The sequence below is a fragment of the Xenopus tropicalis genome, chromosome 5, assembly GCF_000004195.4.
Source record: "Xenopus tropicalis strain Nigerian chromosome 5, UCB_Xtro_10.0, whole genome shotgun sequence".
Lineage (NCBI taxonomy): Eukaryota > Metazoa > Chordata > Amphibia > Anura > Pipidae > Xenopus > Xenopus tropicalis.
This window is the reverse complement of record NC_030681.2, coordinates 61,366,047-61,382,505: the sequence shown is the minus strand read 5'-3', so window position 1 is coordinate 61,382,505 and position 16,459 is coordinate 61,366,047. Positions and strand designations below refer to the sequence as shown.

Below are 16,459 nucleotides of genomic sequence, written 5' to 3'. Positions count from 1 at the left end.
CATTACGGAGGAGTTCCAGGACCATATGAAAGAACAAGGCCACAGGTCGAGTGCTTTCATATAGGTAATGAAATTCCAAGGTGACTTTTAGGGGAAGATTTATCAACATTCAAGTTTGATTTTTTTTTTTACAATCAATTTTTTTTGCACTAAAAAACTTAAATTAATGTCTAGTATTTATTAAGTGCAAATTTTTTTTAAAAAAAATGTAAAATTTGCCATCTAAAAGCTTGCGAGTTTTAACAGAAGCCAATGGGAGTTGTCCTAAGCAAAGTTAAGCCTTATTTGCAAACTGGAATTTTTTCGAGTTTTTTAAGTTTGTAAACTCGAAAAATTCAAGGTATTTGAATTTTTATTTGACAGAGTTTTCCTTATTAATAAATAAGTGAGCATTTGATATGCAAGTTTATTCAACTTAGAAAAACAAAATCGAATATTGATATATAAGCCCATTAATGACTTTATAAATTACAGTACCTGACAAACATGCTTTATTGGATTTCATTAATCATATTTAGCATTCAACCAAACTTATTGTGAAACTAGGTAATCCATGGAAACCCGTGCAACTAGATACTTGCCTTTCTGACCTCAGGCCCCAGGTTATTAAAGGAGAAGGAAAGGCAAAGTCACTTGGGGGTGCCAAAATGTTAGGCACCCCCAAGTGACTTAAATCGCCTACCTTTTACCCCGGACTGGTGCCCTTGTTAAGAGAGAACAGCACCAGCCCAGGGTAGCTGCAGCGCTCCCTCCTTCCTGTGCGCGCACAAGCGCAGTAGAGTGAAAAAGCCAAACTTTAAAAGAGAAGTCGGCATGCACCGGTCGTTGGGTCCCAGCAAAACAAGCAGGAAACGCTCGCAGGTATCCCGGGCTGGTGCTGATTTCTCTTAACAGGGGCACCATCCCGGGGTACAAGGTAAGCGAGTAAAGTCACTTGGGTGTGCCTAACATTTTGGCACCCCCAAGTGACTTTGCCTTTCCTTCTCCTTTAATAACCTGGGGCCTGAGGTCAGAAAGTCAAGTATCCAGTTGCACGGGTTTCCATGGATTACCTAGTTCCACAATAAGTTTGGTTGAATGCAGGACTCAATAAAATGAAATCCAAAAAAAGCATGTTTGTCAGGTACTGTAATTACTTTCCTTGTCTTACAGACAATTGTCGAGCTCCATTATTACATTTATTTAGGAAGCGTCAACATTTTCTGCAGTGCTGCAAATATGGGTACAAGGGCACATAAGAGTACAAACTAATACATCTCTAGGTGGGAATAATTGATACACAATTATGTAGCTGAACCACAAAACTGGGGTACATTTTCAGTATAATGATTGCATAAAAAGTACTGATGATTTGAGCTAGAGTTGATCTCTCACCTGACATTCTTGCTTCTGGCATAATTGTAGTGTTAAGTCACCCAACATTTGACTTAGAGTTGCTCTTATAGCTGTATTTATACTTCGCTTGTGACAACTCGAAACATAGGTTTCAATACATATCTGGACAGGAAACAAGAATAACAGGACAATAATAACACACATATGCATACACACATACAGCTATAGTTATAAGATAACATGCATAATGATTATATGCATAATAATATGTTAACTTACAACTACAGCTGTTACAAAGCAGCCCCCCTCCCTGTCCTACTTACCTTGGCACATCTCCTAGAAGCATTGCTACTGTGCCTGCCTGAAAGCCACTCCCAGTTGTGCCATTAGTGGCACATTTAACAAAAGGTATGAATATTTTATGGTCCCAAGAAAGACACAGGAGAGTGCTACATTTTCTTTTATATAAATTTAAATACAAATTATTTACACTTATGAAATGAAAAATAATCCAATAAAGTGTCAATACATAGCAGTTATAATGTATCCCATAACATTAACTGTGTATAACCATTCCTAAAGGTTTATTGGACTTCAATTAAATAAAGCACAATAACTCCTTCAGGAAACATTCTATCAGAAATATTTTGTATAATGGTTAGGCTTTGAGGGTTAATGCCATTGTTTACTGAATCTGCAGAAAACAAAAGGTTCTTACCTCAGCAATTTTCAACACTGAGATTCCATTTAGTTCAAATGTGGATGTATAAGTAATGCAGAGTAATACCTTCAATTCAAATAAAATTAGCGTCACAAAATAGTGAAAATGTTAGGTACTTACATAGATGTACAAATAAAACTATATACAATGATAAAACTAATTACTTTATAAAAACAATGATAAAGCTGGTCTCCCTCTTTATATACGTAGACTAAAGCTGGTCGCATGAAAGATCGTTCCAACCCTCCACTAACGTTCAGGGCTGAATCGTCAGATATGGAGGTAGAAAGAATAGGATTTCTACCTCCTTCTGCTGATTTAGCCCTGAACATAGATTTTGCTCGGGCGCCTTAAAATCTTGTAACCCGCCCGATCATCGACGACTGATATCAGCAGCCTCCTGCGATATTGGTCGCCTCGCCGACATGCCATACACGCACCGAATATCGTTTTGTACGATATTATCGGTGCGTGTATGGCCAGCTTTATGGAGTACTTGCACAGCACACACAAATTGGAGATGTCTGTAAGTCTTTTATTGACTAATAACTAATACTAATACTAATATCTGCAGGTAAATGTACAGTCATTATTTAATTTGCAATCACCCTTCAATCCCCACATTTTCTTGATATATTTTACCCTTTTTGTTGTTGGTGCATATTTTTAAGTAATTGGAGAAAGTGCAGTTGACTATACAGATATACAATAGAAAACACAAAACACATTTATGTGAGACATCACAAGTAACATTTATTGGTTTTGTGAATTCAGTTTTCAAACAAAAGGCAACATATCAGGATCTACTGTGGTTATACTATCCGCACAAATTGACGAACAAAAAAGTTGCTTAATTTAACAAAAATATTGTAGAAATGACGCAAAGTTCTATAAATTAGAAAAAATATGACACCTATGTACACATGTGTAACATATGTAAATATGATGGTTGACAGTATTTTATTCTATGGTATGAATAAAAAACAAATTAAATCCATCTTCAGTGTAAATCACAAAATAAATACTGTGGCACTGTGTTAGCCAGTGGCAAAAATAAATTGAAAACAAAAATACAAAAATATTGTAGAAGTATGTTTATATTGGTGTCACCAAAAACACAAAATTTTGCCTTATGAAGGTGCTTTGGTGCTCCGAAAGTTTGCAGTGTTTTTTATGGTTAGCCAATATAGTTATCACTTCTACAGCACTTTTTATGTGTTTGCCTTTTAATTTTCAGTGTACAATGTAGTCATGATAATACATCTAATAGCGAGATATGGAGCACCTTTAATCTGTCAAAACATAAAGAATGTGGTAAGAATTCCAATGGATTATAGGTAAGAAATGGATTATAGGTAAGAAATATGAAACCATTCTATCTAGAAAGCTTATGAAAACACTGAGCATTTAGTTTAAAGGAGAAAGAAACCACGCCTTTTTTCTGATGCGACCACACCCAATTTGACGCACGGTGGGTTTTTTTTTACGAGCGCCAAATTATTCCATTGTGAATTTTCACGAAAGTTTCATGAAAAAAAGCGTAAATTCGCTGCAAATCCATGCCTGGCACAAAAAATTTGCTCATCACTACTTATTTTTCTATGTAGGTCCTCTTAGAATATTATAAGTTTAGGGCAATGCCGCATAATATGCGAATAGGGTACCCTCCTGTCCACATTGCCTCCAGCACAGCCTGGAGGTGTCTGGGAATATTCTGCTCAGCTTTACTGGGGTTTAATACCAAAAGAACATTGTCTTGTACACACTCTCTTTCTGCCTCACACAAGTAACACCTGTCCTGGCATTTTCCAAGATTTTTTTCCAATCATTCATGGATAGTGTGGTCTCTCTTTCCCATTGTAATGTATTTATGCTTAGGGAATGGGTCTCCTCTTATGGTATTTAGAGAGGAGTAAATGATAGATATCAGGGACTTCTTGGGTAGCCCTTTAATACACATTCATTCAAGCTAGGTTACAGAAGTTCGGGGTATAATGTTAATGGAAACACTTCAGATAAAGTGTGACAGCTGGATATACTCGTAGTACCGTTGTAATAGGATCTGGTGTTTAGCTTGAAGTTCGGTAAAGGTGTATTGTTTGCCCATGATGGGGTTGAAAACATCATATATTCAGAAGGATAGGTTGAGTGAGCCCCAGTGTTCTAGTAACATGGTGGAGAGGGCTGGGGAAAAGAGAGGGGATGGCAATGATATTTAGGAGAAAGGGAGAAGATATAGCTAATGGAGTCTTTCTGCAGCACTTTTCCCAAAATCCAAGAGAAACTTTGATAGCCTGGAAGCTATTGAGGGGAAGGAATTTTGAGTGTATGGTTGGAAAGAGATGTTCAATAAGGGCCTATTTGAAGGTAAGTTTATAGGATGTCCAGCCTAGAATTTGTCCATATGTGCCGCTTCATAGTATTTTTGTATATCAGGTACTGTCAGTCCACCTTGGTTTATTAGACAGCATAACTGATTTAGGTCCACGGTGTCTCGACTTAGCCTACATGAATTTAAAAAACACGTACAGTGAGGGACATAAGTATTTGAACACCCTGCGATTTTGCAGGTTCTCCCACTTAGAATTCATGAAGGGATCTGAAATTCACATTGTAGGTGCATTCCCACTGTGAGAGACAGCATTTAAAAAAAAAAAATCAGGAAATCACATTGTATGATTTTTAAAGAATGTATTTGTATTGCGCTGCTTGCACTTAGGTTTTTGAACACCTAAGAAAATTAGTGTTAATATTTGGTACAGAAGCCTTTGTTTGCAATTACAGAGGTCAAACGTTTCCTATAATTCTTGACCAGGTTTGCAATACATTGCAACAGGGATTTTGGCCCTCTTCTCCACACAGATCTCCACTAGATCTGTCAGGTTTTGGGGCTGTCGCTGAGCAACATGGCGTTTAAGCTCCCTCCAAAGATTTTCTATTTGATTTAGGTCTGGAGACTGGCTAGGCCACTCCAGAACCTTGATATGCCTATTACGGAGCAACTCCTTGGTTATCCTGGCTGTGTGCTTTGGGTCATTATCATGTTGGAAGACCCAGCCATAACCCATCTTCAATGCTTCACAGTAGGGATGGTGTTCTTGGGATGCAACTCATCCTTATTTTTCCTCCAAACACGGCGAGTGAAGTTTAGACCAAAAAGGTCTACTTTGGTCTCATCTGACCACATGACTTTCTCCCATGCCTCCTCTGGATCATCCAGATTGTCACTGGCAAACTTTAGACAGGCCTGGACATGTGATGAATTGAGCAGGGGAACCTTACGTGCAATGCATGATTTGAAACCATGATGGAGTAGTGTTCTACGGACAGTGACCCCATCTCTTCATGTCATTGACCAGCTCTTCCCTTGTAGTTCTGGGCTGATTCCTCACCTTTCTTATCATCAGTGATACCACACGAGGTGAGATCTTGCATAGAGCCCCAGTCCCAGGAAGATTGACAGTCGTCTTTAGCCTCTTCCATTTTCTAACAATTGCTCCAACAGTTGATCTATTTTCACCAAGCTGCTTGGCAATTGCCCCGTAGCCCTTTCCAGCCTTGTGGAGGTCCACAATTTTGAGGGGTGGACAGGTATCTTTAAAGAGCTCAGACAGGTGCTACAAATTTAGATTAATGAGTGGAGTAGAGGTGGACTATTTAAAGGCAGAGTAACAGGTCTTTAAGAGCCAGAATTCTTGCTGATTGCCAGATGTTCAAATACTTATGTGTAGCAGTGCAATACAAATACATTCTTTAAAAATGATACAATGTGATTTCCTGAAATTTTTTTTTTTTAAATGCCATCTCTCACAGTGGGAATGCACCTACAATGCGAATTTCAGACCCCTCCATGATTTCTAAGTAGGAGAACTTGCAAAATCGCAAGATGTTCAAATACTTATGTTCCTCACTGTATGTATGTATAACTTTATTTATAAAGTGCCACAAGTGTACACAGTGCTGTACAATCTTACAATATACAAAATTATACACAGGGAGGACAAGGGTTATAATAAATAAGTATAAATACACAGGGAGTAAGTGCCATGTGGTATGAGACACAGTAGGAAGGAGGTCCCTGCCCCATAGAGCTTACAGACTAAGTGGCTGGGTAACATACAGGCACAAATTGAAAGGTAAGAGTGCACTAGGTATGGGCATCTGCAATTCTCTCAGAATATGATTTGGAACGCTGATAGGGAGGGTCTCAAAGAGTAATTTTGGCAGGATTTCAAGGTGGTGATTCTGCCATGCAACAATATAGTATATGCATCCCATTTGTCAAGCATGGATTTCATTTTCTGAATCAATGGAAGTTATGTTTATAGAGGTGAATGTATGATTTAGTTAAGTAGATCCTCAAATATTTCACAGAGTGGTCCTTCCATTTATAGTGGAATCTGGATTTTAAGGCTGGCTTCTTGTGCAGGGCAGGTTTGGAGGGAGGGCCCCTGTTTTCTGGATATTTAGTTTATATTCAGAGATGCGGCTATAGCAGGTGATAAGGTTATGAAGGTTTGGCAAAAAACCGTGGGGATTGTAACAGATAGTAATACATCGTCAGCAAACAGTGAGATGGGAAACACATGGCCTCCAATTTTTAGACCAATAATATCCTTGTAGTCCCTAATAGCAGTGGCTAATAGCTTTATGCTTAGAGTATATAAGAGGGGGGTGAGAGGGCACCCCTGTCTGGTACCATTAGATATTGAAATGGGTATATTGGAGGCACCTGGTAGCTTTAGAGTGGCAGTTGGAGTGGAAAAAAGGCTTTAATGGCAGTTAGGAAGGGACCTTTGAAGCCCATCTTTTGGAGGAGGTTGAGCATAAATCCCCAATTCAGGCGATCAAATGCTTTTTTTGGCATGAAGGCTGAGGAGAACTGTGGGGGTTTGGGTTTTTTTTATGAAATCCACCAGATCGGCAGCTCTTTGCATGTTATCCCCAGCCTGTCTGCCATGTAGAAATCCAACTTGGTCTGAGTTGATGAGCAGGGCATTATTGGGGCTAGCCTACTACTTATAAGCCTACAACCATACGTGCATCCAGGCTCTAATGGGTGGTGACTAAGCTCCCTGTAGCTATCCCACAATAATATTGCTTATAAGCTCCAACACTCAGCAAAACAGTATTGGGAAGGAAACCAGGGCGCCGCATCTCCAGCTGTCCTGTGAGATGCATTTAAGGCAGTGGTTAGGGGAGCCATCATACAATCAGTGAATGCAGGTCTAATGCTAAATTGGAGGTCCAACAAGCAACAGAGGAGGTTGAGTCAGCAGAAGTCACTCATATAACAGCTCCCTCTGAGGAAACCCTTAACTTCTTACTACACGGAAAGACTACAATGAAGTGTAAACTAACTGACTTTACACAAAATAAACTTCTATATGCCTCTTAACGGGGATTTGAACAAGGAGAAATAACAAGTAAATCATTAGCATATCTGTCCAAAATATCAACTCCCAGAACAACCATACATATTGTCAAAACTGATGTAGGGACAGTCCTTCCTGATAGCTGATCAAGTTGGCAGTTATTACGCTAGACTTTAAAGTTCACAAGTCATCTACTCTCCTAGCCAGTTTACAGGCATTCCTGGAATCTATACCTTTTACAAAAATGCACCCAACACAACACTGCCCTTTTAGATAGCCCACTAATGAGAGCATTTTCTATAATTAACGCCTTCTCTTAAAAAACTGGGCAGCAGCACGTTGATCCAAAACTTGTATATATATCATTTAGCATTAATTGGTGAATTCCCAGATGTGCAAGCCACCCATGCCATGTACACTTATGCACTCCCATACAATCACATTTAAATCTTAAATAAGCTAAGGCCCAGATATTGTGGCAGTGTTTCTGGATCATATATATATATATATATATATATATATATACCAGAACATGCATGCAAGTAGGCACTCACGTATAATCAAGTCCAAATGTGCCTGGGTGCAGTATAATAGAAAATAGTACAGTCCAAAGTAGATGCCGCACTCACAGGGCTTAGTGAAAATGAAGAAATTTTTATTTGATGGAAAACACGTCAAACTAACGTTTCGGCCGTATCCACGGCCTTTCTCAAAGTGAACAAAAATGTTTTTACCCCACTCTTAAACCAAGTTTGGCGCCAAACTGTAGTTCATGACGTCATTATGTGTCAGACCAATCACCACTTACCACTGAATAAATTCAAATACACACATATATACATATTATAGTACAAACTTCGTGAGATAAAACATAAAAGACAAACAATACCTCAAGCAGTGAGCAGAAAATTTAGAAAAAGAAAGTCAGGTAAGTAAAATAAAGATCCAGATACAGAAGATTGTACCATGAGGTTGAACTATAACTCACACTCTGTGGGCAACGAATATGGTTGTGTATCAGTGAAAAGCATAATGAAAGACACAAGGGCAAACTACAGATTATTGGTGTCCTTTGCACACGGGAAAAGTTATAAAGCAGAATATGGACATACTGGACTCCCCAGCGTAAAGGCGCGTTGCCATGGTAACATAGTCGCGTTGACTACCCCAGACCTGTGCTATGACTGCCGGGAGACTCAAAGTTAGTAATAGTATAAGAATGCTATTTATGGGAAGGTTGGGGATCTGTATGTGGCCTCACCCCGATCGGCACCGTACCCCAAATATGAATCTGTAAGTCGGGTTGCCATGGTGACCGCCCTGCTCGTTCGCCGTCAGCAAGTTTTTATTGACACATATGCAGTAATGACACACAGTCTCCTTGCGCGGGTATAGTAGGACTCACGATCTTACCACTATTTAATAAGTGGAACTGATGCATACGTAATCGTGTACTCCATTATAGGAGATAACCTACTCAGCCAGAGAGCGCTCATAGGATAGGGGAAACCGGTGGATCATGATTCATCACCATGACACACACGAGACCCCCACACCAATAATAAGCTTGCTGTGCTTAGGCGATTAGAACCCAGGTTGACCCTAGCTGTGTCAAGTGGAGCGTTTTTGTCACTAGTTCACGGCATAACATGGATGAGGTGGTGCATATAGGACTGAAGGAGGGGCCTATTCGCCTCCAGAAGAAATGTTATTCTGATGGGGTTGAGTCCGAATTGTATTGTTAAAAATAAAAATAGAGAACCAAACACAAAAAAATGAGAAGAATGCGTAAAAAAGAGAACAAAATTAAATAAAAAATATATATACAACCATATAACCCTATGGTAGATATAACCACTCAGTAGTGTGTTCTTTTTGGATAGACAACTCCGGTACATAGCCGAAGAAAAAGTTATAGCAAGACAATAAACGTTAATAGAAAAGAGGATGTGTCTATATAGGAAGGAGATTGAGAGAGAGCGAAAAAGACTAAATGTAACAATAATGTGTCGACATATAAAATATAAGGTATCAAAAGTCCAGATAAGATACACATATCTTTCTTTGTAGTATAGTAATACACATTGTTCAACAGGCTGTTGGATACATCTTCAAAAAACATCTAGCTCATATTGCTGCTAGTAAGACCAAGTCAAAAATAGTAATATCATTAATAGAGTCCTAATATGATGGTATTTATAACACTAAACCACCCAGTCAATATGAACCACCTAATACACCCAAATCCATAGAAGCTTTTACAAGACTTCTAATTGATGAGACACAGAAATATTCACACTCACTGGGGCACCCTAATTTAACTAGAACCGAAAGGGAAGCTATGCAAAGCCTGGCCCAAAATCCAAACATCATTATCAGACCAGCGGACAAAGGGGGTGGAGTGGTGGTTTTGGATTATTCAGATTATAGACAGGAGATTATCAACCAACTGACTGACACGGGCACTTATAGAAAATTGGACAAGGATCCCACATGGGTCTTTAAGAAACAGATTGATACATCATTAAACTTGGGCCTCACAAGTGGCTTTATAGACATTGATGTGTTCAATTTTCTTACAAACAGACATCCTATCTGTCCCATTCTATATACCTTACCAAAGATCCACAAAAGTCTAACCTCTCCTCCAGGGAGACCCATTGTGAGTTCTAGGGGTTCCTTGCTACAACCTCTGTAAATGTACATTGATCATTTTCTCCAACCTATTGTTAAGGGGACACATACCTATATTAGGGACACAGGTGACCTCCTACACAAATTACAACAACTTTATCCCTTGCCACCTGAAACAAAACTTGCCACGATGGATGTTTCGTCACTCTACACAGTGATACCCACCTTTGAAGGCATAGCTAACGTCAAGAATCATCTTGCGACTCACCTTGATAACAGTAGACCAACCACCGAATTCCTTGTTGAGCTATTGACACACTGCCTGACACGGAATTACTTTAAATTTGAACACTCATATTACCTGCAGGTTAGTGGCACCAGTATGGGTTCGAATGTGGCACCATCTTTTGCCAATCTTTTTATGGCCCAATATGAACAAACATTTATTTTACCAGTCTACGGGAAATACATATTTAGGATGTTTCGCTTTATCGACGATTTGTTCCTGCTGTGGACGGGCACAGCTACCCAATTTTGGTCTATGATTGATGACCTGAACTCTCTTTCTACAACTATACGCTTCACAGCACATTTTGATCCAAACACCATCTCATTTCTTGATTTGGAATTGAGCATAACAGGATCTAGACTCACCACTACAACATACAGGAAGGAGACCGATCGTAACACACTGTTACATTTCTCATCTTGTCATCCACCACATATGTTACAAAGTATTCCGTACTCACAGATGATACGTATGGTGAGAAATAATTCGGATCCATTAAAACTACAACATCAACTGGATGAACTGGAGTCACGATTTGCCCAAAGGGGTTATAACTCAAGGTTATTAGAGACTGCAAGGAACAAAGTAACACCCCTGACTCAAGCTTCGGTACTTGGAACAATGGGTGGGACATTGAGGACAACAGAGGAGAGACTTACTTTTTTGACAACCTTTGCTCCGGACAAAAAACCCCTCATTGAAGCAATTTTCTATCATTGGTCCGTACTTGAAAATAACCGCTGTTTGCCACCCATTTTCAGACACCCACCTCGGATAGCGTATAGGAGGGGGCGCAGCCTGAGGGATATTCTAGTAAAAACTGACCCTGGCCATTGCTACCAATCCACTACCCCCAATACCTGGCTTTCCTCTACCCGGGAGGGATGTTTCAAGTGCTCCAGTTGCACTACATGCAATGCCTTGATTTCAGGATCTACATTTAACCATCCTCACACTGGTCAACAAATACAAATCCAGCATAGACTAACCTGCACTTCGAAGTACATTGTTTACTTCATTAAGTGCCCATGTGGGCTTATGTACATTGGAAAAACTGTCACCACATTTAGGGACCGCATGGCCAATCATCGATCAGCAATACGTGCTGCTCTAGAATCTGGGGAAGCAAGCACACCAGTGGCAGCACACTTTCTTATCCATAAACATACACTGGCCAGTTTACGATGCATGATCATTGACCATATTCCACCTTTGATCCGTGGAGGTGATCGGAACAAACTCCTACTACAGAGAGAACTGAAATGGATGCATCGCCTTAACACCATCAGTCCCCATGGCTTAAATGAACTAGTGTCCTATTCGGCATTTTATCTTTAGGTTGTTAATTACCTGAGTGTATTTAGTCTATACAGTACCTCTCCGGATTAGTGTTATAAATACCATCATATTAGGACTCTATTTATGATATTACTATTTTTGACTAGGTCTTACTAGCAGCAATATGAGCTAGATGTTTTTTGAAGATGTATCCAACAGCCTGTTGAACAATGTGTATTACTATACTACAAAGAAAGATATGTGTATCTTATCTGGACTTTTGATACCTTATATTTTATATGTCGACACATTATTGTTACATTTAGTTTTTTTCGCTCTCTCTCAATCTCCTTCCTATATAGACACATCCTCTTTTCTATTAACGTTTATTGTCTTGCTATAACTTTTTCTTCAGCTATGTACCTGAGTTGTCTATCCAAAAAGAACACACTACTGAGTGGTTATATCTACCATAGGGTTATATGGTTGTATATATATTTTTTATTTTATTTAATTTTGTTCTCTTTTTTACGCATTCTTTATTCTCATTTTTTTGTGTTTGGTTCTCTATTTTTATTTTTAACAATACAATTCGGACTCAACCCCATCAGAATAACATTTCTTCTGGAGGCGAATAGGCCCCTCCTTCAGTCCTATATGCACCACCTCATCCATGTTATGCCGTGAACTAGTGACAAAAACGCTCCACTTGACACAGCTAGGGTCAACCTGGGTTCTAATCGCCTAAGCACAGCAAGCTTATTATTGGTGTGGGGGTCTCGTGTGTGTCATGGTGATGAATCATGATCCACCGGTTTCCCCTATCCTATGAGCGCTCTCTGGCTGAGTAGGTTATCTCCTATAATGGAGTACACGATTACGTATGCATCAGTTCCACTTATTAAATAGTGGTAAGATCGTGAGTCCTACTATACCCGCGCAAGGAGACTGTGTGTCATTACTGCATATGTGTCAATAAAAACTTGCTGACGGCGAACGAGCAGGGCGGTCACCATGGCAACCCGACTTACAGATTCATATTTGGGGTACGGTGCCGATCGGGGTGAGGCCACATACAGATCCCCAACCTTCCCATAAATAGCATTCTTATACTATTACTAACTTTGAGTCTCCCGGCAGTCATAGCACAGGTCTGGGGTAGTCAACGCGACTATGTTACCATGGCAACGCGCCTTTACGCTGGGGAGTCCAGTATGTCCATATTCTGCTTTATAACTTTTCCCGTGTGCAAAGGACACCAATAATCTGTAGTTTGCCCTTGTGTCTTTCATTATGCTTTTCACTGATACACAACCATATTCGTTGCCCACAGAGTGTGAGTTATAGTTCAACCTCATGGTACAATCTTCTGTATCTGGATCTTTATTTTACTTACCTGACTTTCTTTTTCTAAATTTTCTGCTCACTGCTTGAGGTATTGTTTGTCTTTTATGTTTTATCTCACGAATTTTGTACTATAATATGTATATATGTGTGTATTTGAATTTATTCAATGGTAAGTGGTGATTGGTCTGACACATAATGACGTCATGAACTACAGTTTGGCGCCAAACTTGGTTTAAGAGTGGGGTAAAAAAATTTTTGTTCACTTTGAGAAAGGCCGTGGATACGGCCGAAACGTTAGTTTGAAGTGTTTTCCATCAAATAAAAATTTGAAATGAAATAAATCTATATATGCAGCATTTTATAAATCTGATCCTTATTACTTATATCTATAGCATTAAGGAAAAATGACCATGTATTTTTAAAAGGAATCCTGGATTTAGGTTCACTTGTTTTTGCTTTGATGGCCTCTTGCCAGCTAAGCTGATTAAGATAAGAAATAATTTCTGTTATAGGAGGGGTTTCCTCTTTTAACCAATAATAAAATAATGCTTTTTTAGAGGCAGCCATAAACAAAAATAATAATTTATCAATTTTTTGTGCTAAGGAGACTGATAAAATGCTTGATAACACCTCATTTTTAATGTGTAATAGAGCGAAACTAGGAGATAACTTTATATTTAAATTCAACCTGTGGTTCAAGAATCTTTCCACCATGTTCCAGAAGTTACCAATCTTCGGACAAGACCATAGGTAGTGGAATAAATTAACACCAGTTTCGTTACATTTGGGGCAATAAGAGTTTGTTTTAAAGCACTTATTACGAACAAAAATTTTCCATATCCTAAATGGACAAGTTTGAATTGCTGAATCCTTGTTGAATTCATGCATAGACTTAACCAATTGCGAAGGGGATATAGAGTGTTGTAGATAAACAGACCACTTAGCAGACACATTTTCTAAGGGATGATTATCTTGGGTAAAAACATCCCAGAATTTTTATATTATGTGGTTTGTCTTTAAATTCTAATATTGCCTCAGCCAGTCTATGTTTAGCGACCACAAAATTGTCTTTATTGTGAGTCACTGATAAACCACATTGGCAGGCTAAGTAAAAGTATTTATCAATTTCAAGTAACTCGAATTTTTCTTTAAACAATGGCCAGGGAATTAAAGAATAATTGTTTGGATCTAGTAGGTCTTTTAGCAATATGATGTTTTTTTTCTCAGATGTTAGTAAAAAGGAAGAAGACCTTAAAGGAACAGTAACACCAAAAATTGAAAGTCTATAAAAGTAATACCAATATAATGTACTGTTGCCCTGCATTACTACAACTGGTGTGTTTGCCTCAGAAAGACTACTATAGTTTATATAAGTAAGCTGCTGTGTAGCCATGGGGGCAGCCATTCAAAGGAGAAAAGGCACAGGTTACTTAGCAGATAACAGATAAACTCCCAGTATTTGGGGCTTATCTACTAGTTATCTGCTATGTAACCTGTGCCTTTTCTCCTTTTTTCCAGCTTGAATGGCTGCCCCCATGGCTACACAGCAGCTTATTTATATAGTAGCTTTTCTGTAGCAAAAACACCAGTATTTTGAGAGCAACAGCACATTATATTTTAATTACTTTAAAACACTAATTTTTTGATATTACTGTTCCTTTAATGGGTCAGAGGTTTTCAATAGAAGTTTAACTGGCATGAAAGGAGTTTGAGAGTAACTGAAGCCCAAATATTTGAGTTGTGTTTTTGGGGGTCTTAATTGCAGCTTCTTTAAAAGAGAGTTAGATATAGAGCCAAATGGATTCATTATCTCAGTCTTGTCAACATTTACTTTATATCCTGAAAAGGACTGAAAATTCACAAGCATATCAAAAACGGCTTTAAGAGAGTTATTGAGATTTTTTATGATTAGCAGCAAGTCATTTGCAAATGCTAGTACCTTAAGTTGCTGCATGTTAATAGTGATACCTTGGAAAGCCTTAGAAGAATTGAAAGCTCTAATCAATGGTTCTAAAGCTATATTAAATAGCAAGGGAGATAAGGGGCAGCCTTGTCTAGTCCCCTTAAAATTTTTTTGAAGGTTTGGATTACCTCCTAAAATGACTTGAGTTTTGGGATTAGAGTAAAGATATTGAATGTAATGATAAAATGGGCCATTAATACCAAATAAATCCAAACAACTGAAAAGATGGTCCCAAATCAAATTATCGAAAGCTTTCTCAGCATCAATATTAATTATGGAGCAAGGAATCTTATGTTTCTTGGTATAAAATATTATATTAAGTAAAGCTCTTATGTTCTTAACCCCTGATCTATTTTTAATAAAACCATTTTGAGCTCTGGAGATAACAGAAGGAAGGATCAGGGACAATCTATCAGGCAAAATTTTTGATAATAACTTAATATCTTGAATAGAGATATTGGCCTATAAGATGAGGGGAGAGAAAGATCTTTATCTTTTTTCAGTATAACTTTAAGGCTAGAAAGTTCACTAGAAGGAAGTTTTTTACCGGATAGAAGAATATCATTAAAAAGATTAGTTAGGAAAGGAGACATTTTATCCTTCAGAAGTTTATAAAAAGTGGGGGGGAGGCCATCGGGAGCACCCACTTTTCTAGATTTTAAATTGTCAATGGCATAAGTAACTTCTTCAATTAAAATTGGTCCATTAAGATCTTTTAATTGTTCCAAAGAAATTTGGGGGATCTTGCAGTTAGTAAGAAACAATGTCTTTGTCTCAGAGTTGTTATGAGTGTTATGCGAGTATAGCTTTTCATTGTAATTTTTGAATATTTCAACTATTTTATTGGGATCATTAGTTAATACATTGTTTTAATCTTTAATTCTAATTAGTTTAGTATGAAGAGAAATGGCACGCACTAGTCCACTAAAACTTGTCTTTATTGTAGAGATCTTAAAACAAAAAGGTCCTGGCGCGTTTCGTATACAAAAGATACGTAGTCGTAAGGTCATGCACCTGGGATGTAAAAATATTGCATATTTGCATATTGCCCCGTATACCCTTAATGGGACTGCACTAGGCAAATCCATAATGGAGAAGGACCTTGGAGTCCTTGTAGATAATAAACTTGGCTGTAGCAAGCAATGCCAGGCAGCAGCTGCAAGGGCAAACAAGGTTTTGAGCTGTATTAAAAGGGGTATAGATTCACGGGAGGAGGGGGTTATTCTTCCCCTTTACAGAGCGCTGGTAAGGCCCCATCTAGAATATGCTGTCCAGTTTTGGTCTCTAGTGCTCAAACGGGACATTATTGAGTTAGAGAGGGTCCAGAGAAGGGTAACTAAGCTGGTAAAGGGTATGGAAAGTCTCAGTTATGAAGAAAGACTGGCCAAGTTGGGTCTGTTTACACTGGAGAAGAGGCGCTTAAGAGGTGACATGATAACTATGTATAAATATATAAGGGGATCATATAATAACCTTTCTAATGTTTTATTTACCAGTAGGTCCTTCCAACGAACAAG

The 16,459-nt window shown here is 38.5% G+C and overlaps 1 protein-coding gene across 1 annotated transcript in view; it reads right to left on the bottom strand.

The window, feature by feature from the left end:
• The window catches only part of arfgef3 (ARFGEF family member 3), a 629,444-nt gene that overhangs the window by 561,698 nt on the left and 51,287 nt on the right, over positions 1-16,459 (bottom strand). Inside the window, exons 5-6 of the mRNA XM_031902164.1 lie at positions 2,054-2,122; positions 1,375-1,497 (exon numbers count right to left, since the gene is read on the bottom strand). Coding sequence (XP_031758024.1) covers positions 1,375-1,497; positions 2,054-2,122 — 192 coding nt within the window. The remainder of the gene's footprint in view (positions 1-1,374; positions 1,498-2,053; positions 2,123-16,459) is intronic.